The following is a 27,577-nucleotide window of genomic DNA, read 5'->3' on the forward strand; positions in this document are numbered from 1 at the left end:
GGACAACACAACACCCAGTCCCTGAGCAGAGAAAATCTCCGACCCAGCCGGGAATCGAACCCAGGCCCTTAGACTTGATATTCTGTCACGCTGACAGCTCGGCTACCGGGGGCGGACGTTTGATCTGCGGGAGAATGTCACAGAGATGCTGAAATAACTGAACTGGGAGACTCTTGAAGATAGACATAAACTGTCCCAAAAAAGCCCACTTAGAAAGTTTCAGGAATGGCTTTAAATGATGGCTCTAGGAATATACTACAACCTGCTATGCTCGCTCCCAAAGGTATCATGAGAACAAGATTAAATTGCACAGAGGCATTTCAACAATAATTTTTCCTTGCTGCAAGAGTGAACAGAACATGGGAAAAAACCATAGCAACAGGTGCAGTGGGACATACTCTCTACCACGAGCTTCTCAGTGGTTTGCAGAGAATAGATGTAAGAGTCAAGTTTGGAAGAAAAATGTTGAAACATCTATTTATAGGACAGTAACTAACATTCATTTGTTCCTTCAGTTTCTGCCTTCGTTATTTTATTAGCAGTTCACCAGGCATATGTACCTGGGAACAAAATTTAACCCTTTTTTCAGCTAACTCTCATTTTATTTGCTGCTTTATGTCATGACCATATTACAATTTTATTAAAGGTTGAGGCAGGGGCATGAAGATACATGTAAACATGCTTGCTTTCGTGAGTGATTTTTACTATCCAGTTTACTATTACAAAAGACCACCATTAAAATCAAAACTTGTGCCATTAGACATTCCAATGAAAGATCTGGAAGAAAAAATGGAAAACATATATAGCTTGTAAGACAGACTAACTCTAAGTTACATATAGAAAGCTACAAGCAATACAGATATCAGCTACATGAAAAATTCAGGAGATTAAAAGTAGATAGAGTTAGCCCACAGATATGAAGCTCAGATAATGTTTCAAGGCGGTCCTGGTCAGTTGTAAATAAAATGAGAAACAATGGAACAGAAACTAAAGTTTATAATGTATAATTACCTGAAACACTGATGTCATTTCTGTACCCCTTGTAGTCAGCAATATTTTAATTACTGTATAGATACAATTGAAAATGGTGTCTGCACAAAACTAGATAGAAAGCGTACATGTGAGTGAGTTGATTAACAAATGGTACTGCAGTATACTACAAGCAGTATGCACAGATGACATTCTGCAGCTTATTCATAGCCTCAGCAACAACAGCTTAGCAGGATTAGAACAAATTTCTCTATATCTGTTCAACAAATGCAAACATGAGCTACTGAGACCATTAGTTCATCTAATAAACTGTGTCTCAAAGATGGTGTAGTCCCTGGCAAGTTGAAACTAAGTGTAAAAAAGGGGAAATGAAGCATGTTCTGATCTACCCAGTATCTCAACACTCAGAGAACTGACTGAAAAAATAGTGTTAAAAGGCATCTCGGAACATTACAACAAGGCTGACATATTAGGTGATTTCAAGCTTGGCTTAAGAAGAAGTTGAAGTACTGTGTCATCGGCAGTACAATTTTTCTGCTATGTGCTTGAAAAAATAAATGAACAGTCCCAAGCAGTGAGGGTATTCCTGGACCTCCCAAAAGAGTTTTTTAGAGTAATTCATGTTGCGTTCTAATGAAAAATTGTGATGTGTGGTGTCACTGTAAAAACTCATGCAACATATTTAAAAAATAGGCAATAGTGTACAGAAATTATATATGATAATGGAGAGATACTGGAGAGGGTATGGTCAAGAAAAAGATAAATACATTTTGGTTTTCCTCAGGGCTCCATTTTATGTGCATTCATATGGTTATGGTTTCCCAAGTTCTCCAGGTAAGTATTTGATCAGTGTGTATGCCAATGGTACATCTGAAGTCCGTTGAGCATTCAGTGAGCCCAGCCTTATTTAAGATATTCAAAACTTTATTGAAAATCCATGAACCCACTTTGAAAGAATCAACTTGAAAGTAAACATAGGAAAAAAACAAATATTATTCTCTTTAAACTGAGTGGTCCAAATAGACAAAATATTATGTGATGATATCCAGTCAAAATTCTGTTCAGAATGACTTTCATGGAAGCAGCAAGTCTATCACGTCTGCAAAAAAATAATGACCACTCTATATGTATTAAGGAAATTTTCACCAAATCTTAATTCTTCAATCCTAAAAGCTGTATAGTTTTGATTAGTATACCTTTTTTTGCCTTATGGAATATTACTGTGGGATGGGACTTGCCACGCCAATATAGAAAAGGTTTCCATATTGTGGAAGAGATTCTGGAGGATTCTAGAGAAAGTGAAACAGTATTCCCATGTTTATGCCACCTCTTTTCTTTCAAAGATATCTGAAAGAACAGATACCATTTTGATCCTGCAGCAATTGTGAATGACATTACCTGCCAATGAGCATTGATTTAAGTCAGTGGGGAAAGATGATTGCTTCAGTGTGGATGCACACCACATTTGAACTCTTATAGGAATTGGCAGAATTCCATGAGTAATGAGGATAATAGGCAAGGGGCACTACAGCTTTAGTGTGTGGATAAGTTGAGAATTTGGGTCTGGCAGGAGGCGTGCTAGGGTAGTCTGTGCAGTTGTGATGACCTCTGTGTTTGTACAGTGCTGTGATCACTGCACCTGCCTTAGTAAGCAGGAGACCCGAGTTCAAAGCCTGATCTGGCTCAAATTTTCAACTTTCCCCATTGATTTAAATCAGTTCCCACTAGCAGCTAATGTCATTATTTCCTCTGTGACTTAAGACATTAGGGCCACAAATAGAAACATGGAAATTTACAATCGTGGCAGAAGGCATAAAAGATTTTCATATTGTTAATAGAAGGTTAGTTTCAACAGCAAAAACTCTCTATGTCAAATGATGTAAAGAAGAGATGCCTTTAATAAGGGACTCATGCAGTGGCTTGTTCATTAATGCCCATGTCATTTTGATTTAATATCAATAATAATTTATATGAATGTGTGGTGTCTGTTCTTTTGGACCTCTCCAAAAGAACAAATTCACCTAGATGGGGAATGGATCCACCTTCTTCAGTGCAGATGCACAAATATGTCCAACCACCTGTGGGAATCTGAGAGTAGTGAGCATGGAGGAAATGGACAGCGACTGCAGATGGGTCTCTTCTGCTATATATGCTGTACATAGCAAATAATTTGCCCTGAATCCATATCTGACTTCAGAATTTCTGTACTGGCCTTTATGTAATAACTGGTTTTGTAAGTGCTTACAGCTGCCTATGTTGCTATGTATCTAGCAAGCAATCAGTAACATAAGAGTAAAGAAAAGTAAAGAATCATACTTAAAAATATTTCCTTCTTGATTTCCTGCAATACTTTGTAATAACCAGCAGTTGTCAGACAACATTACAATGCTTTATTTGACACTATAATGCCTTTCCATTTGAGAAATGTCCTTGTGGAACCGTTCTCCACATCCCTCACTAGCAGTGCCCACATCATCTGGGAAGAAGCCTAGATGATAATTCGAGAATTGTAGTTTAAGTGACATGTAACATCCTCCTGTACAAAATTCCAGACATAGAAAAAAAACTGAAAGAGGTGAAAACAAATAATTCTTAAAGTTCAGACTGAATCCCAGTTTGCTTTTACAAAAGGTACTCTGTGGCATTGGCCCCTTACTTATCTTGCATTTATCACAAATCTCCCACCCAGTGCAAAGTCCCAAGTGACCAGACAAAAGCAAAGCTTTCTCCTGTATATGAGATGGGTAAAATAAAGGACCCACAAAATTACATACCAATATCCTTAATATTGGTTTGTTGCAGAATTCTTGAACATATTCTCAGTTTTAATATAATAAATTTCCTTGAGACAGAAAAACTTCTATCCACAAAACAGCATGGTTTTAGAAAGCATTGCTCATGCAGAACTCAGTTTGTCCTTTGCACACATGATATCCTGTGAGCTATGGATGAAGGGCAACAGGCAGATTTGATATTTCTAGATTTCTAAAAAGCGTTTGACATGGTGTCCAATGAGAGCCAGTTTAGTTTCCCAGATATGTGAGTGGTTGAACACCTCTTAAGTAACAGAACCCAGTACACTGTTCTTGATGGCAAGTGTTCATCACTGACAAGGATATCATTATGAGAGCTGCAGAGAAGTGTGATAGGACTGCTATTATTTTTCATATAAATAAATGATCTTGTGGATGGGGTGAGTGGCAATCTGTGACTGTTTGCCGATGATGCTGTGGTATGATGAAAGGTGTCTTCATTGAGTGATTGTATGAGGATAAAAAATATTTAGACAAAATTTCTAGTTCATGTGATGAATGGCAGCTAGCTCTAAATGTAGAAAAGTATAAGTTAATGCAGATGAGTAGGAAAAAAAAAAAAAAGCATAATGTTTGAATACAGCTGCTTGATGCGGTCACATCAGTTAAATACTAGGATTAACAATGCAAAGCAATATGAAATGGAATGAGCTTGTAAGGATTGGCCGGCCGGTGTGGCTGAGCGGTTCTAGACGCTTCAGTCTGGAACTGCTTGACCGCTACAGTCACAGGTTCGAATCCTGCCTCGGGCATGGATGTGTGTGATGTCCTTAGGTTAGTTAGGTTTAAGTAGTTCTAACTTCTAGGGGACTGCTGACCTCAGATGTTAAGTCCCATAGTGCTCAGAGCCATTTGAACCATTTTTGTAAGGATTGCAATAGGGAAGGTGAACAGTTGACTTCAGTTTGTTGGGAGAATTTTAGGAAAGTATGGTTCATCTGTAAAGGAGACCACATATGGGATGCTAATGTGACCTATTCTTGAGTACTGATCAAGGGCTTGGGATCCACACCAGGTGAGATTAAAAGAAGATATCATAGCAATTCAGAGACAGGCTGCCAGATTTGTTACCAGTGAGTTTGAACAACACACAAGTATTACAAAGATGCTTTGGGGTTTCAGATGGGAATCTTTGGAGAGAAGGCAATTTTGTTTTCAAGGAACACTGCTGAGAAAACTTAGTGAACCATAATTTGAAGCTGACTGCAGAACAAGTCCACTGAAATCAGGGCTCATACAGAGGCATATAGATAATCATTTTTCCTTTGCTCTGTTTGCAAGTGGAGCAGGAAACGAAATGACAAGTAGCAGTACAGGGTACCCTCTGCCATGCACAGTATGGTTATTTGTGAACTATGTAGATGTAGATCATATTAGTTCTTTGCCCTTCAGTTTCCTAAATATTTCTTGCTTGTGAAAGATATCATTTGAAAAAGTAAGGAAAAGTTCATGAGATATTAATTAATTAATTTCAGGTCCAATAAATATTTCTTCCCTTATTTTTGCTGCATTGTAAATTTCTTTTGCTTGTATGTTAATCTATGTTCAGTTTTGTCCATTGCTTTTAGAAGGTGTAGGATGAGACCCAATTCGATGTGCTGAATATCAAGAAGAATCGGAATTTAGTTGCAGTTTCCACGCATATACCATATGTATGTCTCTTACTAGATAAGTGTGAGTAGCAGCTTATGTTTATCACATGTCTTTTTCAGATTAACTGCATGAGTTATCAGAATTGAAGGAAATATGTTCTCATTGTGGAGAAGTACTGCTTTCAAACTAACTTTACTGGAATCTGAGAAATAGCAAGTTGGACTTACACCATCTGTTATGATGTCGACTAATGATAATAACTCAATTTTTTGTTCTTCCTCTAATCTTCATCCTGCATGCATACAATTACTTAGGTAATTGATGTATGTGTGTTGTTTTCATGAAAGTGTTGCTAATCAAAAATAGCAGATAATTAAACATTTCACTACAGTGTGGCTCAGCAGATATCATTCGAGCTCATATGTATTTTTAGACTTAGTGTGACCACTAATTATGAGGACTGGCATTATGACTTTTCAGTGACGTAGTTCAAATTCTGTGAAACTAATTGACTTACAAAAAAATTAACAGTAAAGTTCAGAAGGAGTTACATTTTCAGTTCGAGATTTTGCCTCTTTGCTTGTTAGATTCTGACTTTTGCCATTATATTTTTGTTGACCTGATATCTATGCACTTCATTAATTGATTAAGCCATTTATTAATATTTTTCCTTAATTTACTGTGAATTTCAATATGCTGCTTGTACTCACAAAAAGGATATTCTGAAAGGGAAACATAAAATAGTTCCCAAACTTTTCCAAATTGCTAGAGCACCACATATTTCACAAACCAAATTTTTATCTATACTAAAAGTCCATCCTGAGTAGCAAAATCCAAAAATAGCAGTTTTTCAAATGGTTGTGTGATTTCTGAAATAACAATTTGTTCATACTTCAGTTTTTATATAGTTGGACATCACTCAAATTAGTCACTTCCAGTTGAGTGAGCAAACGACCAACAAGTATGTCTAGTATGCTCCTAGCAATTACTTACAGAACAACGATGTGCAACTAGTCTGTGAAAACATGAGTATAGAATCCATGGAAACTCAGTAATATCAGTGCCTAAGACTTTAATTCAGACTGGAGAATGTTTTTGCTGAATTGTGTTGTTGTTGGTGGGAGAGCCTGACCACCATTGGCTGTGGAACAAGTGTTTGCTGCATGTGATAACTTTCATTAAGAACTGGACTAAATGAATGTTACTATGCACTTTCCTCTGATAAATTACTGCAAGGCAGTATGTGAACTGTGACATATAGAGTAAAGATGGACTGCACCTTGTGTCACACATAGTCATTTTGTTTTAGTGTCTTGTTAGTGCTACTATTGATTCTTGGAGAGTTTTTCTAAAACATTGTGCTTCAGTAACATTGTAATTTATTTTCTTTGTAATTTATTTTTTGTATTCTGCCACTGGACTGTTGTTTGTTTGTGAGTGCTGACCTGGGTTGAGTGCTGTTGATCTTATGAAGTTGAGAAGCTGGTCATTAAGCCATTAATAGAAAATTGAGGATAATAAATACATAGAAAATTGAAATTAATACTGTGGTATTGTGTACAGCCCAGTACTCATTAAGGCCTTTCAGCTTTATGACTGCAGGGTGGTATGCTACCAAAGAAGCAACAAGAAGAGACTATGGAAACAAGGTTAGTCAACTTACAAATCTATGAACAAACAATATATGAACAGTACTGCAGAAGAAGGCAGCTGGCAGGGGAGGGGGGTGGGCAGATTACAGGGAACTAGTTGCTATTGTTTACTTACATTCATCAGTCTTTGATGCCACTAGTGTTGATCCCTGGCAAGCATGACTAGTACACCAACATGACATCTTCCTATGTGTTGATCTCCCAGTGGTCATGGAACTGCTGTGTCCACGGAAGTTCTGTGTTATCCAGTCTACTCGAGACAGCTGGCATCAGCTGATGTCACCTAGAATATGGAAGACTGTGTCTCCTCCCCAGGACAAAGGAGTCCTGTGTAAAACTTCAGAAGATGTGGGGGTGGCTGCACCCCAATGTTGTAGCCTGTGAAGGTGGCAGAGTGCAGAGCTGTCCAAGCACTCAGGTGGTCAGGCAATGGACAGAGGTTCAGAACCCAGTGATGGCTGTGGTGACTGCATCATTGCCACTGCACTGTCCAGCACAGGCTGGTTGTTAAACAGCTGCTTGACGGTGATGGGCTGACCCCATGTGGGATTAAAGGCAGCTGTCTGGGCCTTACTATGTGAAAGCCATTGTATTTCTCTGTGAAGCAGCAATGTGTCAAACAGGGACCACTGACAAAGGCATGGTGTCATCACAGAGTAGTGGGTCAACACTGTAGAAACTTCCTGGAGGTTTGTGAGTGACCCGGCCATTGAGTCATGGAAGCTCAGTGGGGAAACTGTCATTACTGCTGATCAGACTGGTCATTGTCCATGGCTCCACTCTAGTTATGCCTCTGAACTGTGACATTGACTTCATGCTGTTGCACTCCATAATAAACTCAATATCATTACAAAATATCATATCACCTTCATTAGAGAAATAGTCAGACAAAACTACATATTGGTCATGCTAAACACTCACTTTCATGCAGCAAAGAAAAATATTTTGTCCTTTTAATTGTGAAGTTAAATGCTCATCCAGGTTCTTCAACAAATTTAAATCACAAACAAGACCATTGAGGTCCCCTTCAGAAGAAAAGTATAGCTTCCTTGTTTTTGAGGTGATTCTATTTATTTTTCTCAAACAAAAATATGTCCATTGTGTGGTCTGTCAGTTTCCTCCTAATCATGGGAACAACAAAGAACACATGATGTGATCAGTGAAACCTGCCTGTCAGGAGCATAGTACATGAAAAAAAATATATGTTAGGGGTGGGGGAGGGGAGAGTTACGATATCTGCCACATGACTTTCTTAACATTTTAGTTAAAATGAAAAAAATTGTAACTTCTATATTGTTGTACTTACAATGTTCAAATGTGGTGAATTAATTGTGATTAGTAATCTATATAAGTATCCAGAATAATTTAATTTTTGAAGCCATTGTTACCAAGAATTCTGTGTATTTTATTTGCATGTTGTCAGTTTTGAGACTCAAATTGAAAGGAACAGTGAAAACATGTTGTAGCATTATTTAGAACAAGTATAACCTTCATATTTAATAACATAAAGCTTTCTGGGTCTATATGAACATCTGTACTCTGCAAGCCACCTCATGGTGTGTGGTAGAGGGTACTTTGTGTACAAATATCACTTTCCCCTTTACTTGTTCCAGTTGCATGTGGTTTGTGAGAAGAACAATTGCTAGTAAGCCTTCATTAGGCTCGTATGTCTATTTTTATCTTGATGGTCTTTTTGTGAGAGGTACACAGCAGGATGCAACACAGTGGTTGATTCATGTAGAAATGTACACTCTTTGAACTTTAACAGTAGACCGTGCTGTGATGCAGAGCACCTCTCTTGCAGCATCTACACTGTAGTTGACTGAACATCTCTGTGACACTTTATGCTCACTAAATGAAAAATACTGCTCCTCTTTGGATATTCTCCATTTCCTCTATCAGTTCTATCTGGTACAGGTCCTATACTGATTAACAATATTGAGGTGTTGGTCAAACAAGTATTTGGTAAGCTACCTCCTTTGTTGATGGAGTATATTTCTTGATGGTTCTTCCAAATAATCAACTTAAAACCAACTCATATGCATGCTCCTAGATATTTTGTGGAAGTAACTGCTTCCATTCACTCTCCTGCAAATGTGGAATCAAACAGTATAGGGTCTTTCTGCCTATGTGTTCACAATGCGTTACATTGGTTTGTGTTGTGGGTCAATTGCCACTTTCTGCACCAAGTGTAGATCCTCTGTAGATCTTCCTTTTGCTACAACTTTCTAGTGTTGCAACATCTCAGTGTACAACATCATCCATGAAAAGGCTCATGGAACTTCCAACATTATCTGTTAGGTCATGTATACACATTGTGAAAAGGTGTGGTTGTATAACACTACCATGGGGCATGTCTGAAGTTACTTTCACATCGTAAGACTTTTCTCCATTCAGAATAATATGCTGTTTTCTGTTTGCTAGAAATTCTTGAATCCAGTCATACAGTTGATCTGATATTTAATACATTCATATTTTGTAAAATAGGCAACAGTGCAGAACTGTATCAAATGCCTCCCAGAAGTCAGGGTCTCACTGACAAACAGAGCGAGCTGTGTTTCACATCATTGTTGTTTTCAAAACCTATGCCTATTCCTACAAAGGAGATTTTCAGTCTTCAGAAATGTCATACACAAGCATGTTCCAAATTCTACAACAGATTGCCTATAGTTTTGTGCATCTGTTCAACAACCCCTCGTGAAAATAGGAATGACCTGCAGTCTCTTCCAGTTATCAGGAACATTTCACTCCTCCAGTGACTGATAGTACACTGCTACTAGTAGAATGACAAGTTTTTTCACATACTCTATGTGGAATCATGTTGGCTTTATTGTATCCTCTGAATTAAAAATGTAGGAGGTTATACAAGCTTAGGCATTAACGTAATGGCTTTTATTAATTAATTAATTGTTGTTTTTTTTTACACAAATTGACACATATCTGATAATGACAAGAACAAGGAAGGAATCTGATTTGCTCATACTTCCTGTATACAAAGGCACCACCATGGTCATATTGTGATGAATCACAGTGATTATCTGGCAGAATGTCAGATTCTTTATTTGATTCTTTAACTTACAAGTCCAACCAAAGTGATACGATCTCATGAGTCCATCATAGCCACCAAGGCTCATCCCAAACCTTTCCCTTGAATCTATCTTCTCCCACATCTCAAACACCTTCAATTCAGCCACCTTCAAAAATGCTTCCTAAATCTGCAAAATGCCACATTACAATTGATCACTATTGTGGCGCCGTTGAAACTGACACCAACATAGATATGCATTCATCTTTGGACTCTAAGCTTTATCTTTGGCTGTTCCACCATGTTCAGTTCAGTTCTTTGTGATCCTTGTATGTGTTAAGGTTAATAAATGAACTATTGCTAAATGGGTGTGATTATTGGTGCAACCAACCTGGTAATCCTCCACACTGGTGACCCTGAGTTGTAACATCTTCCGTTTTCGCTGTTTTACTGTGTCCGCGATCTCCGTGTCGGTTATTTTCACATTGTCACAGCATTCGAACAATGACTTCGGCCCAACGCCTAATGCTGGATTTTGTGATCGACATGCATCATGTTGCAGGTGATGTACACCTGCCAGGACTGCAACACGATGCCTCTCACTCAATGATTCCGCTGGTTTCACCAGATGTTTTCGAGCCTGCAACAATAAGTGAGGTTAGGAGTCCGCATGACTCTGGCTATCAAACGCCTTTGTTCCCGCCACATGTGCCCTCCCTCATCGACTGTGCAGTTACCTCTTACGGATCTCCGTGAAGTGCGGGACCAATGCCTATTTCTGCAAATGCTTCGCTGGACAACCTACTACTGCCAGGACAACGATTTCCCATGCCGCAATCCGTGCAGAACCACACGGATACCTGCCACATGGCTGGAACTGCTTCGTTCACAGGTCTACCTCCTCAGCATCCGACCACACCCGCACCTGCCTCAGTTCAGCATCAGCACATGCCTTCCTCCTTTGATACCTCAGTCTGCAACAGGAACAATAACTTGTTATCTGTGCCTGACCTCCACCTCCGTCCCACTGCTATGCCTCAGTGTTTTGTGCCACGACATTCACCTTATCCGCACATCGTTTTGAGTGGAGTGACTATGAACAGTGAACATTCACACATTCCATCCCACGTTTGACATCATTTCCCACACTGTGCTTCTGGACAGCCCGCACCTCTGCAGCCTCCCTGCAACACAGGTGGCCACGGCTCTGATCATATGTCGAGCTTTCCGCGGACTAACACGCGTTCTCAAATTTTGAACATTTTCTCACCTGTCGCCCCAGAGCCGGCTCCAGTCGAGCTTCCACTACCGTTCTCGGCACATCTCGGTGCCTCATCTGCGTCGGTCTTCCGTGACGCGTCAATCCGAACACTCCCGCAATGTGCTGAGCTTCTGCAACCGCAATCGACACATTATGGTGTCTCGCCCACGTCGGGCTTCCGAGTCGCGATGGATCGCGCTCAACCTCAGCATGTCACCTTCACACTGCCACCCAAACAGCCGTCATTGCCACATCCCCTGGAGGCACACTCTCGTGGAATACTACAGCAACAACAGCTCGATTCAGGCAGTGCCCCGACGAACTCAAATCAACCTGTTCTGCCGAACATTCTACAATGCTTACCGACACTGCCGCCATTTAATCGTGACAGAGCAACAACCTGGTTCAAAATTGTGGACGAAGTGTTTGACCATTACAAACTCGACGAGTCAGCCAGGTTTCTGTGCCTCATCACCCACCTGCACGACCAGGAGGACTTGACTGCTGACCTGGTCGGCACCCCAGACTCATCTACCTGGTACACTCTAGCATAAAAGATAGTTCTACGTCAGCTTGCACGCTCAACTGAGGCAGCGATATGGCAAGTGCTCCATGTTGAGCAACTAGGCAATGACAAACCTTCCCACCTCTGGAGACGGCTACGCGCCCTGGTCAGCGCCGATATACTCTCTGACACAGCTCTCCTCGCCATCTGGTCAGATAAACTATCTCCTCACATCCGCTCTGCTCTGGCTCAAAGGTCTCCTGAACCTGTTGAGCAAAGAATGACAATTGCTGACAAGCTACACGATGTATCACTGCTCTATTTCACCAGCCACAGCCTACCTGACAAGTCTCAGGTTCAAGCTCATCGCCCTGTGTCCTGACGCGGCCAGGGTTGTATTGTGCAAACCATTCCGCTCGCTCCAGGAAGCAGTAAACAAGCAACTGGGACGTCACCGGCTCCGCCCACAGTCATGTCTCTTCCTGCAACCGAACCTGCTGCGGCCGCCGAACCTCGGCCACCACCACTGGCAACAAACCTTCCGCAGGAAATGCAACCGCACTACCTGTACTGTTACTTCCACACACGGTTTGGTGAGGCGGCACGGAACTGCAGACCACCCTGCTACTTCCCAAACGCCAATCACAGGTAGGTCCGGGTGCCGCCTCCTGCGCACAACATGACAGGCACCCCCAGTGCTCCATTCTGTCTGGGAACGACCAGATAATTGCAGACGACTTTACATTAAAGACATTTCGTCAAGATACCTTTTCCTAGTGGACACAGGTGCCGATGTTTCGCTGCTGCCTATGCCCTTAGTGTGTCGAACATCTGCCCTCATCATACTTCACTGCAAGCCGTGAATTCAACAAAACTACAATGCTCGGGTTCAACTTCCCACGTTGTCTCACTCTCCGCAAACTGCAAACTTGAGTGGACTTTTTTAGTGTGCGAAATCGACGAACCTATAGTAGGCATTGACTTCTTGTGACACCACAAACTCTCACCAGACCTAGTGCAAAACACCATGTTTCATCATCTGTCCAAGACTCACTTCCCCTGTGCTCCATCGAGCAACCCTCCCCTTGACACATCGGTCCGGGCTCATCTTATCCATGCTCATTTCTGTCGACGACGTTACAAGAAACCACGCACAAGTGCCCTTTCGAGCTTGAACATGTCACTCACCTATGCAAGGAAAGCTTCGAGATCTCCTTCCGACTCAACAAAACACAGCTCCAGTTTGTCGAGCCTGAACATTTCACTCGCTTATGCAAGGAAAACTTCGAGCTCTCACTCTGACTCCACGAAACACAGCTCCAGCTCTCTGATGCAGCAAAGGAATTACAGACACTACAGCAAGGTCAGTAAGTGCGCCGAACCTGCTTGCAATCCCAGCAATTGAGCCTCCATGTGTTTATCTCCCACTACCCCTCGCAACTGTGCTACGAAGACTGCCATTATGTGTACTGACAGTTCTACAGGGCCACACCCTTCTAACACGGCAGCTTTTGACACTCGGCCGGACGCAAGTGCGCATGCGCGACGAGCGTCATGTGTTCCCGAACTGACGGCTCCTACCCTGCCCCTTGTGGACAGCACCTCAAACTATGCAACTTCAGCTCCTGTGTGCTGCTGTGCAACCGCCTCTGACAACACAAACAGTGCACTCGCGCCAAGCGTTTCGCCTGCGACCGTGCTGCCACAGGCCGCGCCCTAGGACAATGGACTCACTAACGGCTCACAAGCTCTACCGAGCTCACCTGACCACAGTGCCACTGCTTCAGGCCGGCGGCCATCTTGTCGCATTGACTCCCGGTACAGTTCGCCACCTTGGCTCCTGTTCGATCTGCCGAGTCGCTCTGAACACCATGACCATGCCTCGCCTGCCCCGCCCACCACACTTTGTAAACAAACCGCCTTCCGTGCTGCCAGCAACATTTCTGTCATCACCAACGGCATGGTTCACAAGCTTCACCTCACGCCAGGTCCCCCGATCTCCAGTCGACTTTGTCCTGAGCGCCTCTCCGACCTCAAAATCAGATTTCCGAACTACTAAGCTCCAGCGTCATTGAACCCTCTGCCAGTAGCTGGTCTATGCCCATACATATGACACGCAGGAAAGACGGGTCCTGGCGCATGTGCAGAGACTACCGTTGACAAAACGCACAAACAATTATGGACACCTACCCCATACCCAACGTTGCCGACTTTACTAGTTCCCTCGTAGGTGCGACCACGTTCTCTGTCATTGATTGCAAATGGTCCTACAACCAGATCCCCATGGCACCTGAAGACATCAAGAAGACAGCAATCACCACCCCGATTATTACAGTTTTGATTCATGCCCTTTGGTCTGAAAAACGCAACCCACACCTGGCAACGCTTCATCAACAAAGTGCTATTCGACCTAAAATTCTGCTTTGCATATCTTGATGACATTCTTGTGTTCAGCTCCTCCATTGAGGTCAACATTCGACATGTGCAAACTGTTATGAACACTCTCACAGCAGCAGGCATCGAGACTAACCAGGATAAATTGCAGCTACATCAACCCGCTGTCACTTTTCTTGGTTTTTGGGTCTTTGCCGACGGCATTTCACCGCCCCCTGAGAAAGTACAAACAATACTAAACCTACCCAGACCTTCATCATTCAAAGAGCTCTGGCGCTTTCTGGGGATGGTTAATTATTATTGCCGACATCTACCTCGGGCTGCGGAGATTCAGGCTCCACTGACGGACGCCTTGACAGGCACCAACACTTCTGGATCTCGACCCGTTCCATGGACCCCTGCTATTACCGACTCTTTCACTGCCCTCAAAAATCTTCTTGCTGAGGCCTGCATCATCACGCATCCTCATCCCAATGTGCAGCTTTTCATCACCACAGACATGAGCGATACTGCCATTGGCACTAGACTTCGTTGAACTGCCTAACCCCAACCCGCCGACGAGGAAACACAAAACCTGATTTCAGACTCTAATTCTTCACTACACTTCGTCCGCACCACCTTTCCTGGCATTTCTGGTGAGATCTGGTGCAACGACAGTACGGGCACATTATGCCCCCTCATGCCAACCACACTCCGTCGAGCTGTCTTCAACACATTGCTTAATTTAGCCCACCCTGGTGTTCGTGCATCCGCCCACCTCATAGCGGAGCGCTTTGTGTGGAGAAATGTCAACAAGGACTGCCAGCAATGCGCACACTCCTGCATCATGTGCCAATGCTGCAAAGTACACAAGCACTCTTCACTCCCCCTCGGAGCCATTTCGATCCCTCCTGGGCGTTTCCAGCATATTCACATTGACGTTGTCGGCCCTCTGTTCCCCTCTAATGGCTTTCATTATGTTCTCTCGTCCATCGACTGAACAACTCGCTGGGTCGAGGCTGTCCCCCTCCACAATAGTATGGCAGAAACTGTTGCTCGAGTTTTCGTCGAGTCATGGGTATCACATTTCGGATGTCCAGCTATCATCACGACTGACCAGGGCAAACAATTTGAGTCGGCCCTGTTCAACGGGATTTGTAACATTTGCGGCATCCAGTGCATCCATACTATAGCATATCATCCGCAAAGTAACGGACTAATCGGGCGCTGGCACCACACTTTCAAGGCGGCTCTTCAATGCCACGACTCTCTATGGACAGAGGCCCTTCCCCGTATGCTACTCGGCATTCATGCGATTTATAAGGAAGACCTCAAAGGCACAATAGCTGAGTTCGTATAAGGCCAGAACATTGTTCTCCCTGGCGAACTTGTGAGCTCTTCCACTTCCCTTCCTCAGTCTGACTTACCTTCCTTCGTGGACAGTGTCAGACGCCACTTCATCAACCTCCATATCCCTCTGCCCGCCATCCATTCCTACCCTAAGGTTCACGTCCCAAAATCTCTGGACAATTGCGAGTACGTCATGCTCCAAGATGACACTGTCCATGCTCCCCTCCAACCTCCATATACCAGCCCTTACCGAGTTCTCCGGCACTCAGCCACACCTATGACATTCAGATGAAAGCTTCAGCTGTTAACAGTCTCTCTCAACAGACTTAAGCCTGCTTATGTCGAGCTTCCTTCTACCCCCCTTTAGGCCAAAACCACGCCACTCACCGTCTTGGCTCACGACGCTCCAACCACTCCCTCCACATCAGACTTTCACACACGATCGAGTGACTTCCAGCTCCAATCGACAAGCTCTCCTCTGACCTTGCCCTCTACTCCAGTCTCATGCACTCTGTCGAGTGACCACATGCTCCCCACATTGAGCTTACCTACGATCACGCCCTTGCCGCCAGGCCCTTCGCCGGTCCCTTCGACCTCTCCACCGTAGCCTGCCTTGCCCTGTCGAGGTTTCTCAGGCCCCCCCCCCCCCCAATCTTGAACATGCCCTTGCTCATGGTGTTTGTGCCTGTCCCCCGAGACATAATCCATGGCATCTCAATAATACTGTTTGTCATGTGTTTCTCTTCATCAAGTGCTCATGACACAACCTCCACCATTCCCGGCCACCTAGTGAAATGTGTTCCCCTCCCGCCCAACGTTGACCTGGACATGCCTCATGTGTCTGCCACGCCCACCGGAGACATCATTGTCGTCGCTCTGTTCCACCCTCAAACCGCCGGCCTACCTGTCACCACACAACCAGCACGCCCAGTACGACGCCCGGCTCAATTCAACGACTTCCAGGTTCGGTGGCCAAACCTTCCTTCACGACATCTACCCACACAGCTCCCCGATGACGCTGTTGAGCTGACCGTGGTCCAGCTCCTGCGGATCACTCCTGCCGACGCCATAGTCACTCCCCCCCCCCCCCCTCCCCCCGGTCCCTCAGGAGATTTCCGTACTGTGGGGGGTGGAGGGAGGGGGGGGGGGGAGCTATGTTGTGCCGTTGAAATTGACACCAACATTGATATGCATTCATCTTTGGACTCTGAGCTATATCTTTGGCTGTTCCGCCATGTTCAGTTCAGTTCTTTGTGATTCTTGTATGTGTTAAGGTTAATAAATGAACTATTGCTAAATGTGTGTGATTATTGGTGCAACCAACCCAGTAATCCTCCACACTATGCTCATATCACAGGAACCTCTGTGCTATTTGACCAATACCTGCAACTCATTTCCCAAAACCTAGTATCCTGTGTCAAGGGCACCAACTACTTGCTTCATCACCCTTCCACCATCCCCCCAACCCCACTACCACTTGGCTCTTTTGCTGTCATTCTTGATACCGCCTCCCTGTACACAGTCATCCATCATGTTTATGGCCTTGCTGTACTCAAGCACTACTTACATTTTTACAAAGGTAATCTCTATGTTTCTAGCATGATACTTGACAGGGATTTCTTTGTCTTTTGGTATTTTTCTTAATATTTCATTCAGGTGGATACGCTTTGTTGGAAGAGAAAAAACTTTCTCTATATTATATAATTTATTTTTGTCACTGGTACAGATGCTTATGTATTTTTTGTAGCTTGTTGTAGCAGTGTGTATGAATTGAATGTGGATTAAAACATATGTGAGTATTAAACTGTGACCTACTACATTACAGATGCATAAATTCATTCATTTTCTTTAAATTTTTACAATGCGTTTGTCCCATCCACAAGAGCCGGAGGTTGCCAACAGAGAATGGCAGGAGCTTCTTGTGATCGCTGACTGTTATGTAAGCTGTGACAGTGGGGCTGCAACAATGAATATTCTGTCATTAGCATATTGCATCACTTGCACTGCCAACACAAAATAGAAAAAATCAAAGGCATTTATGAAATATGCTTTCCAATAATATTGTTTTATGCAAATAATATCATTTGGATTCACATCAGTTCTTTAACATATATTAAATTGCTATGCCTTGTCACCTTTATTTGCTAAGGACTGAACTACAGCAGTATGAAAGCTCCAATTCTGATACACTACATTGGCCATAAATAATTCATTTACCACTACAGATTACCAGGTCTCTCTCACTTATTCTCAATTACAGGACTGTTAAAGCATACACAACATAACTTTCTGATTATTTCAACTTCACAAAAGTAATAATTAACCTTTTTAAGAGTTTGAAGAAACATATTTTCGAACCAGGTTTGTACATTATTTATTTATGCAAGCAAAGTACAATCAGTGTAATGTGAGACACATGGACTGCACCTGCAGATTGTTTAATATGTTGAGCAGGGTATTTAATGATTTTTCTAGATAAAAACCATATCTGGAAATTAAGTGTTTTGATAGTATCCGGGATCTGAGTTTGTCAACTGATCATGTAGAGTAATAGGTCGGTATTTCTCATTTTAGTAAGAAATACAAAAAGAGCTTCACAACACACATTACATTACAAAAGGAGTAAAAAATTTGGCTTCCAACTCCAGTGCAGAATGTACATCAGATGTGTGAAGACTGTCACACTCATGTTACAAGAGTAGCTTTTAATAATCTTCATAGCATCTACAGAATACCGTCAAGAGGTGTAAGATAATGTTTGATAATGGTGGTAATGCAACAGGTTTTTCTTTGTCAATCATTGGAATGTAATAAGGCTTGAAAAAGATTGATTCATGGTCCTTGATCTTTAACTTAAAACAATAGCCTCCAAACATACCAGACTTCTGTGAAAAATACTTTTCACTGATTTGATTGATTTTTTATTTGGTCCTATTTGATTACATTTTGTACAAAGTGTGTACTTGTAATATAGGATAAGTCAACTTAAACCTATTTTCTTGCAATATTTAAATTATTTATTACAATTTAATACATCAAAGTGGCAATACTTATAATGATGTTGCATACATTTTTCACTCATTTTTTAAGTCCTGAAATTTACATACTACATTACACTCACATTTACATTTTTCTCTCAGTATTCATTTTCTCATGTTATTTACATATCATAATATGTTCAATTAGTTACAGTACCTCTATAACAGTAATAGCAGCATTTTCATTCATTGATGCATGTACTCTTCTGCACTATAAAATTCTTTTTCCATTAAATAATCCTTTAAAAGTTTTTAGAATATCTTTTTCCTCACATTGTCCTGCAAAAACTCTTTGGAAGGCACTTTATGAGTTTGAAACCCAAGTGTCGAGGATCTCTTTCAGCAACTCTCAGCCAGAGTTGTATACTTCTCAGTTGGCCTTTATTTCTTGTTTCATATGTATGAATGCCTGCATTTCTTTCTAGTACTGCACTTCCTTTTATTAATGATATTGTTTTGTAAATGAATAGAAATGGAAAAGCCAGTATTTTTAGACTATGGAAAACAGTTCTGCATGAGTCTCTTTGTTTCTTGTTTGATGTAAATATTCTTTTTGTATTTTTGCTGCTGGAGTTTCCCCAAACAGTAATTCCACATTGCAGGTATGGCTCAAATAGAGCATGGTACACTGTACATAGAAGCTTCTTGTTGGCATAATGTGCAAGCTGTTTCACAACTAATATTGCAGTGCTTAATTTACAGCAAACATTATGTGTTGACTCCACTGGGGCTTATTGTCAACTGTAATTCCCAAAAATTAAATAGTGGTAACTTCTTCTAGACTCGTTTCATCTATAAATATATCTGTGTGTTCTTCCTTTTCTCTATTTGTGAACACCATGAACGTTGTCTTTTTTAGATTTAAAATTAAGTCATTTTGTATAAGCCACTATGCTGTGTTAGTTGTTGACACAGACACACTTCTTTCCAGTGTTTCCAGAATTTTTTCTACATTCATTAGTGACATGTCATCTGCATATAGTAGTTTTTTATCTTTCTCGCTTACATCAATATTGTTTACAAATAGGTTGAACAGAAGTAGGCCAAGTACAGATCCTTGGGGCATGTCATACTTAATATTTCTGATTTCAGATCTGCATCCGGTTTCTGCTTCCACATACTGCTTTCTGTTGCTGATGTGTGATTTTATCCACTTGGCTTCATATCCATGAATACCATACCTTTCAAGTTTATCAATAAGTGTAGTGTGGGTGATTGTGTCAAACACTTTACACAAATCTAGAGACCCCTTACCTTAATCAAAAATGATGTCACCTGCTCTCTTTCTTCTTGTATGAACATTGTACACCTGATGCTAACTTGCTTAACATCCATGGCTAGATGTTGTTCCATGTTTTTACCTCAGCAGTATCCCCCTCCTCCCCCACCCCACTCACTAACCTCCAGTATCTGCTCGTTTGAACTGCTAGATCCACTAAGTCAACTCACACTGTTTTATCCAAGGCCCCTCTTCCTGCCTTGTATCCTGCTCCACCATCCCCATAACTACTTATTTTCTATATTTTTTACCAAGAATGAAATATGTGCACACAAACATATTCATAAATGCACAACTCATACATTCATGGCCACTGTTGTCTCAGGGTGCTGATGCCTGACTGCCTGATTGAGCCCTGGGAATGAATGTGGCCACATGTGTGTGAGTTGGTGGTGGTGGTGGTTAGTGTTTAACGTCCCGTCGACAACGAGGTCATTAGAGACGGAGCGCAAGCTCGGGTTAGGGAAGGACTGGGAAGGAAATCGGCCGTGCCCTTTCAAAGGAACCATTCCGGCATTTGCCTGAAACGATTTAGGGAAATCACGGAAAACCTAAATCAGGATGGCCGGAGACGGGATTGAACCGTCGTCCTCCCGAATGCGAGTCCAGTGTGCTAACCACTGCGCCACCTCGCTCGGTCTTGTGTGAGTTGCATGTGTATGAATGTGTGTGTCTGTGTGTTTTTCTATGTCTGAGAAAGACTTTTTCCATTAGCTTAGTCTACTTTTGAATCTACCTTACATATGATCGAGCGAGGTGGCGCAGTGGCTAGCACACTGGACTCGCATTTAGGAGGACAGTGGTTCAATCCCATGTCTGGCCATCATGATTTAGGTTTTCTGTGATTTCCCCAAATCACTCCAGGCAAATGCTGGGATGGTTCCTTTGAAAGAGCATGGCCAACTTCCTTCCCCATCCTTCCCTAATCTGATGAGACCGATGACCTCACTGTCTGGTCTCCTCCCACAAACAACACAACCCAACCCAACTCTTAAATATGCCTGTCTGCTGCTCAATCTCTCCTCTTTGTGGTGAATAGAATCTACCCTATTTCAATGTTGTTATACCATACTGTGTTTCCCATTGTTTTATTTTGCCTAGTGTTTTTTGTATTTTGTTTGATAATGTAATCCATATTAAAATTAATGACATTTTGAGGAAAAAGAGAGAGGGACTAAACAACAGACATGCACAGAGCAGCAGAAACAAACTTACTAGTTGTGCATGAAAGAATACTATGCTAAAAGAAAGGCTAATGAATGTTGATTTTGTGATCTCTTCGCATAAGAAGAAGAATAGATGAAAGACACATACATAATGCCTAACAAAAATACAGTAAGTGGAGAAAAGAGTCAGAAGGAGAAATATAATTAAATACAGTTAAACTGATCTCTTTGATCCAGAGGTTAACCTACCAGATTAGCAGTAAGAGAATAAAAATTCTACGAAAACCAATGCAAGTAATGACAGGCACAACAAATTCCTGTCTTTGAGCCTGATTATCTTTTTTTCTTTTTTTGCAATAATCTCATTTCTGTTCTTTCTTTTACTGTGGTTATTATTGCTCGTAGTCTGATCACTGATTTTTGAGCTGAGAATTCAATTTCTTTTTGTCCTCCATATAAAGACATCCACAGTTATCAGCTGCAGGTGTTCACAGTGGAAGGTGCCAAGCTACTGTCCCAATTATTAATCTGTATACCATTCCACATATGCTGCTGAGCCATAATCTGTTTCTAACTATTGTGGAAAAGTGTAACAATGAAAATAATATGGAAAAGTGTGATATGTACTATATATGAAGTCTTCACGGGTTGTCAGCCGAGTAGCGTCGTCGTCTCGTAGCAACATTTAGATGGAATGTGTCTCTATCATCTTCAGCAGGTAAAGTGTTGGTGGCAGAGGGGGGGTGGGGGTGGGGGGGGTGGGGGGTGAGACACATTCCATCGAAACATTGCTACGAGACGACGACGCTACTCGGCTGACAACCTGTGAAGACTTCATATATGAAATTCGCCGAGAAGGCCTGCACTTGCATGTAATATGTACTAATTTATTCATTTCAAGGTCAAAGCATTTGCATTCATGTTTACTTACAAGTAAATTTGGTTTTGGATGGGCTCCACCTTGAGCAAACATGGCACTGTCAGAGTTAAACTTTAAAAAGTGCAGTTTTCCTTAATGAAGTTAATGGGGAAGCCAGAAAAAAATGACAAATTGTGAAGGAAAAATAATTATAACACAAAACATAGAAAACCACAAAAAGCACAGCATGTAGTAATAACAAAGAAAATAAAAAAACACTGATAATGCTGTAACTTCAGTAAAACATGTCTGTGCAAAAGAAGAAAAAATGGTGTTTTCTGCAGGTGGATCCCAACCAAAAACAAATTTGCACTAATCTGTTTTATGTTTATAGGTGTCTATATATTTTTTTACACAGCTGGATGGATAAATATGCATAAGCTTTTATAACTGTTGATTACATTTGCTGTTTTGGGAGATCATGAATTACCTGAATGTTTTTTTTTAAGGTATGCTAATTACTGGTGGGTACCAATTGCTGGTCCCCATCTTGGAGGTATTTTAGGAGCACTTTTTTATGTATTTTTTGTGGAAATGCATCACAACAAGAGTTAATAGGATCATTAAAGGTTAGTTAAGTGATGTGTTTTGATTATTCTGTAGAAAGCATATTGTTCTGTAATATACTGAGTAACGTGTGTTTTAACATATGCTTATAGGTCCAGACACTATAAACAGCAGTAGATCTGGCTCCTGATTTGAAAATACACCAGCATAATTTTGTGTGTGCACCTGCACTTGTGAATACACAAATGACAAATTTTGTGAGAAGTCAATCAAAGAGCATATACTGCAGCACTGAATCTCACAGAAAGTGTTCAACTACTCAGGAATATATTTATATACTACTGAAATCTTATTTCGTATAATATAACTAGCCAATAGAATGAAATGTACAACTTCTAAGACAGGTTATATATGCAAACTTCTTCTGAGAATTTTGCTTATGAACTAATAGGAAATATTAGACATTTCAGATATTTAATGATTTTATTGTTACATTCAAGGGAAATATATGTAAATAAACCATGTATTTTTCATATTAAATTGATTTTTATTAAAAAAAATCTACTGAGCATTATATAATTTCTCTTTTCATATTATTCAGACTTTAAGAATAGATTTTTCTGATTTTAGCCCAGTGTATGTTATTCAGATTTGCTGGTGGCAGTAGCCAGCAATCTCAAAGGGTAGTGACTTCCTTTCACTGTTAATTTATGTCAACAGACAGGAGGTATTTTCATAGAAAGAAGCTGTATTGGTGCACAGGTTGATCATTAATGTGTTTCATATTTACAACTTATTCTCAACATACTGTTTTGCACACTGGCTACCATTTTCAGTACACAGAACAATCCTTTTCAGTACACAGAACAATCCTCAGACCAACTGCTGACATGCAGTCATCATGTTCACTTTCCAAGTATAGTAGGAGTGTTAAATATGAAACACCTACTTTGGAAGTGAGCATGACACCTGTGCGCTAGGGAATGGCCTGAGGATGGTTCTGTGTACTTAAACTGGTAGCCAGTTGGCAAAATAAAAAAAAACTGTGACTATAGACTAAAAGATATACTATTTCTAATAAATTATGAGACATAATAACTGGCCAGCACTTACGTTCAGGATGTGAAAAGTGCATTAGTAATGACGAACACATATAAAAGTATGCTACACTAGCCTTGCTTTTGGAAGTAATAGTGCATCCCTCAGTGGGAAGACAGTGGGTTGAAGAAGCTTAAAAAGAAAGGGCAGCTCTCTAAGACCACAGCATGAGTGCGAGCCATCTGTAGACAAAGTTTTGTCTCCTCTAGTCCCCTCAATATGCAGGTTCCTTTCGTCCTGGAGTCTGAGTGAGTTGCCCTTTGTTTTTTACCTCCCTTTTTATCCTCCTTGAGGAATGAAGTAATAGTTCCAAAAGTTAGTACAACTTCATGTATATTTAAGTGAGTCTGTCAGTAGTACTAAAAATTACGTCTTGCAAAGATAAATACTGCCCAGCAATTATTTAATTTATGGTCAGGTACATCAGAATTCTCCATGCATGAACTTACTACACATCCCAGTATTCTAATTTTTAAAGATTGTCACGTCATCAAAATATCTACACTTCTAATGGGAGCACACCAAGTGAGGCAGTGCAGTGGTAAGACTCAAGTCACATTCGGGAAGGTGGTGGATCAAATCCCAGTTTGGCCCTCTAGTTTTGTTTTCTGTGATTTCCCAAAATTTCTTATGGTAGATGTTGGAATGTTTCTTTGAAAAGAACATGAAAAATTACCTCCCCTATTCTCCCCCGGTCTGACCTGGTGCACCTTTAGCCACTGTGGTACAATCAGTAATTTTTCTGAATACATTTGTATACAGCATACTATTACACTCTAAAGAGCAAAGGAATTAGAAATAATAGGATTTTTATGTTGCATTATTTATGTTGCATTAAAATTCTGTAAATAAATTCTTTCAATAAATCAGTGAATTAGAAGCAGGAATGTGTATCACCACCTCCTTTCACACTCATGATGGCAACGATGCAATGTTCAGTGCAGTCCATGGGACACCAAAGTGTTGGGTATCAATATTACTAACCAACTAGCCTGGTTCATGGTGCACTCTCCCAGTTGCAGGCTGCCTGACTTACGGCTTTCAGGGGCAACAAAAATTTGTTTTCAGTTTTTCATGTAATTATTCACCAAATTTAAAAATTAAAAATGCAGCCATAATCTACTCATTAAGAGCTATAATCATATGTTAACATTTAAACACTGTATGGCAAGTATTACAGTAGGGTACTCTGTGCATATCTTGAGGCAGCATGACTCATGGCATGTAAATTACCCACACTATATTCGTTCAATATTTGAAAACAGCCCAAATAAACATGTGCCATACATAGCTAATGATGTGGTAACATCTAGGTTATACCATAGTGAAGATGATGTATGAATACTTGAGCTTACAGTGCTGAAACACTTAGAGGAGTGCTCTTAAACAACCATATATGAGCAAGGTCAAGATGTAAAAGTGAGTTCTGTATGCCAAAAAGGAATAAAATGGAATGCAGACAGATGCTTCATGTGGCATGGGATATGTTATCTATTTGTGTAAGAGGAAGGTTTGGGAGACCAAACAGATGACCCACACAGAAAGGGAAGTGAAGGAAGGAATAAGAGGACACTATCTCAGTAGAGAGCTATAAGTATATAGGGGGTGCCTTTCTGTGATAAGTGGTGTATTTTGCAGTGTTTATAAAGGTAGTACACCATTTTTAATTATTTTTTTTGCTTATCCCAAGCTAGCAAAGTGTACAAACTTACTGGTATTGTGTAACCATGAAAAATTTAATGAAAAAGGAGAGAGAACTCCGAACATTGTTATCCAATAGTGGCACAAAGAGCATAAATGAATTGGTACAGGTAAAAGTCACAGAAGTTTGCAAATACCCTCCAGCATGTGAATCCTCTGAGCTGAGTATATGGCAATAATGAATTTGATGCTTAAATATATGCTGCAGGGCATACCCAAGAATCATCTGGGGACCAGATCTCCTCAATAATGAGTCACCAGTTTTATTTTATGCATTGTGTAGAACATGTGTTTAAGTTGGTAGGCTACTGGCTATAAGGGGATTAATTTCTTGTATATGCAGTTGTTTTGTTTTGTGGAAAACAATAAGTACCAGGTGGGATTTATAAGTAGGCTACATTTCTCAAGGGGGTTTAACTAATGGTAAGTTCACTATGTAACAAAATTAAGGCAATAATAAGTGAATGAACAGTAGACATACTTACCAGTTTCACAGATGAAAATATGAAGATGAATCAGATGACCAAAAGGCAGTAGTGAATAAATGGAGGTTATAAATAGTGGAACAGTTGTTTTGGGTGGATAATCCACACAGATTATGATAAAGTTTGCCTACAATGATGTAGTGTGGGGGGATTTATGAAAGTCTATTACAGCCAGACATCACCATTGGGTGGTGATCATTTCATTCATTCTGCTCTTGTTGTTTAGTCAGCTCCTGAAGGAGCTTACCTGGAACTGTAGTATTTCCCAGCTTCACCCATCTAAGACACTGTTCAGCTTCTTCTGCTTCCTGAATAAGCTCTTATGTGTTCTGAAGACACCTTCTTGTGAAACGGTGTCTGTGCTTCAAGCTGATGCTCACTTGCCTCTGAATGACGTCATTTTGCTGAGCATCACAAGCGCATTTCATCACGCCTGACTTGGTACAACAGTCCTATGCAAAGATGAGTGAGGAGTACCTCATCCTATCCATGTGCTTGGAAGCAGACATACCATGACCAAGATGCTGACTTACTGGACACAGCTTATTGTCTGTCACTTCCAGTCGCTCTTCATCCCATCAGCACATGACTCCATACCTCACCAGTGAGGGATAGCATGTAGGGGATGGGGCAATGAACTATCTTAATATCGTGACGTCCCTCCTTGGCTGCTGGATCCACCATTTTGTTTCCCTTAATAACCATGTGCCCTGACATCCAGTAGAAAGACACTTCCTTTCCCCAGCCTTTGTAGGTGGGGAAGGGCATCTTGGATATCCTGGACTTCTTTATCTGCTGGCCAGAAGTGTTGTAGAGAGTGAAAGGCACTTAGGGAGATAGAACAGCTGAGGATTTTAGCAGTCACAACACATATCATTTGCGTAAGTGCCCACAAGATCATAAATAATTATCCATGGATGGCAGTGAAGTTCTGAGACAGTGAGGTCTTGAGGACACAATAAGAGAAGACAAAAGAGCAACCAACAGAGTGCCCCAGTTTAGCTCCATCAGTTAGTAAAGTTATATAGTTATGGTGTTCATTTAAAATATCATAAAATACTGTATTTAAATGGATTCAGGAGTACAGTCTCTTCTGTACCACATTAAATCTCAAAATTACTCTTAGTGTCTACAGTAACCAGGGTGGTATTCAGTGAAAACCCTGGATTTGGGGTTGCACTTGTCCCACACTGAGTTACTCCATCACATGCTCCACACAGATTCCTAATGAACATGTTGCTCATGAACAACTGGAGAATGTATGTATGGCTGGTTTCAAAATTTTTGGGCACTAACCAAAATGGTCATCAGCACCTGTACACAAGATTGTGCAACTGGTGAATGAGTAGTATTCTTGTTAAATAGCAAAGGCCAGCAATAGGAAATGTCACATGAAATTTCCATTAGATATACTCATTCCATTGTCATATGTCAAAAGAATTAATAAAACATTGGATGTCAGCAAGAAGGCTCTAAAAGGATATGCTGGCCACTAAAAAAGACATTAAAACCTCTGTCCAATTAAACTGGATAGGAGTCCTGACATCACAGAAAATGTCAACAATTTTCATGCTGTTGTTTCATCATTGCCTAAAATGGAGGGTAAATCCCTCCTCTCTGCATACAACTGACAGGATCTTTGGACATAGTGTACCATAATTGTGATACTACAACTACTGCATTCTGCTGGCTATTCTTGTTGCATGCCTCATTAGGCAGCGTCTGATATGAAGATGAGTGAGGACTACTTCGTCCCTTCTTGGAGTTCAAAAAGAAGTACACCCTGGGTCAACAGTCAGTTTGACTGACTGCAACTTGTTGT

At 41.1% G+C, this 27,577-nt stretch overlaps 1 protein-coding gene across 1 annotated transcript in view; it reads left to right on the top strand.

Moving 5' to 3' along the window:
• The window catches only part of LOC126188949 (aquaporin-9-like), a 268,383-nt gene extending 245,513 nt beyond the window's left edge, over window positions 1-22,870 (top strand). Inside the window, exons 6-7 of the mRNA XM_049930695.1 lie at window positions 22,414-22,533; window positions 22,624-22,870. Of these exons, the coding sequence (XP_049786652.1) occupies window positions 22,414-22,519 (106 nt within the window). The 3' untranslated portion in view covers window positions 22,520-22,533; window positions 22,624-22,870. The remainder of the gene's footprint in view (window positions 1-22,413; window positions 22,534-22,623) is intronic.
• Window positions 22,871-27,577: the final 4,707 nt, after the last annotated feature.

This window comes from Schistocerca cancellata, chromosome 5 (assembly GCF_023864275.1).
Source record: "Schistocerca cancellata isolate TAMUIC-IGC-003103 chromosome 5, iqSchCanc2.1, whole genome shotgun sequence".
In the NCBI taxonomy this organism is placed as follows: Eukaryota; Metazoa; Arthropoda; class Insecta; order Orthoptera; family Acrididae; genus Schistocerca; species Schistocerca cancellata.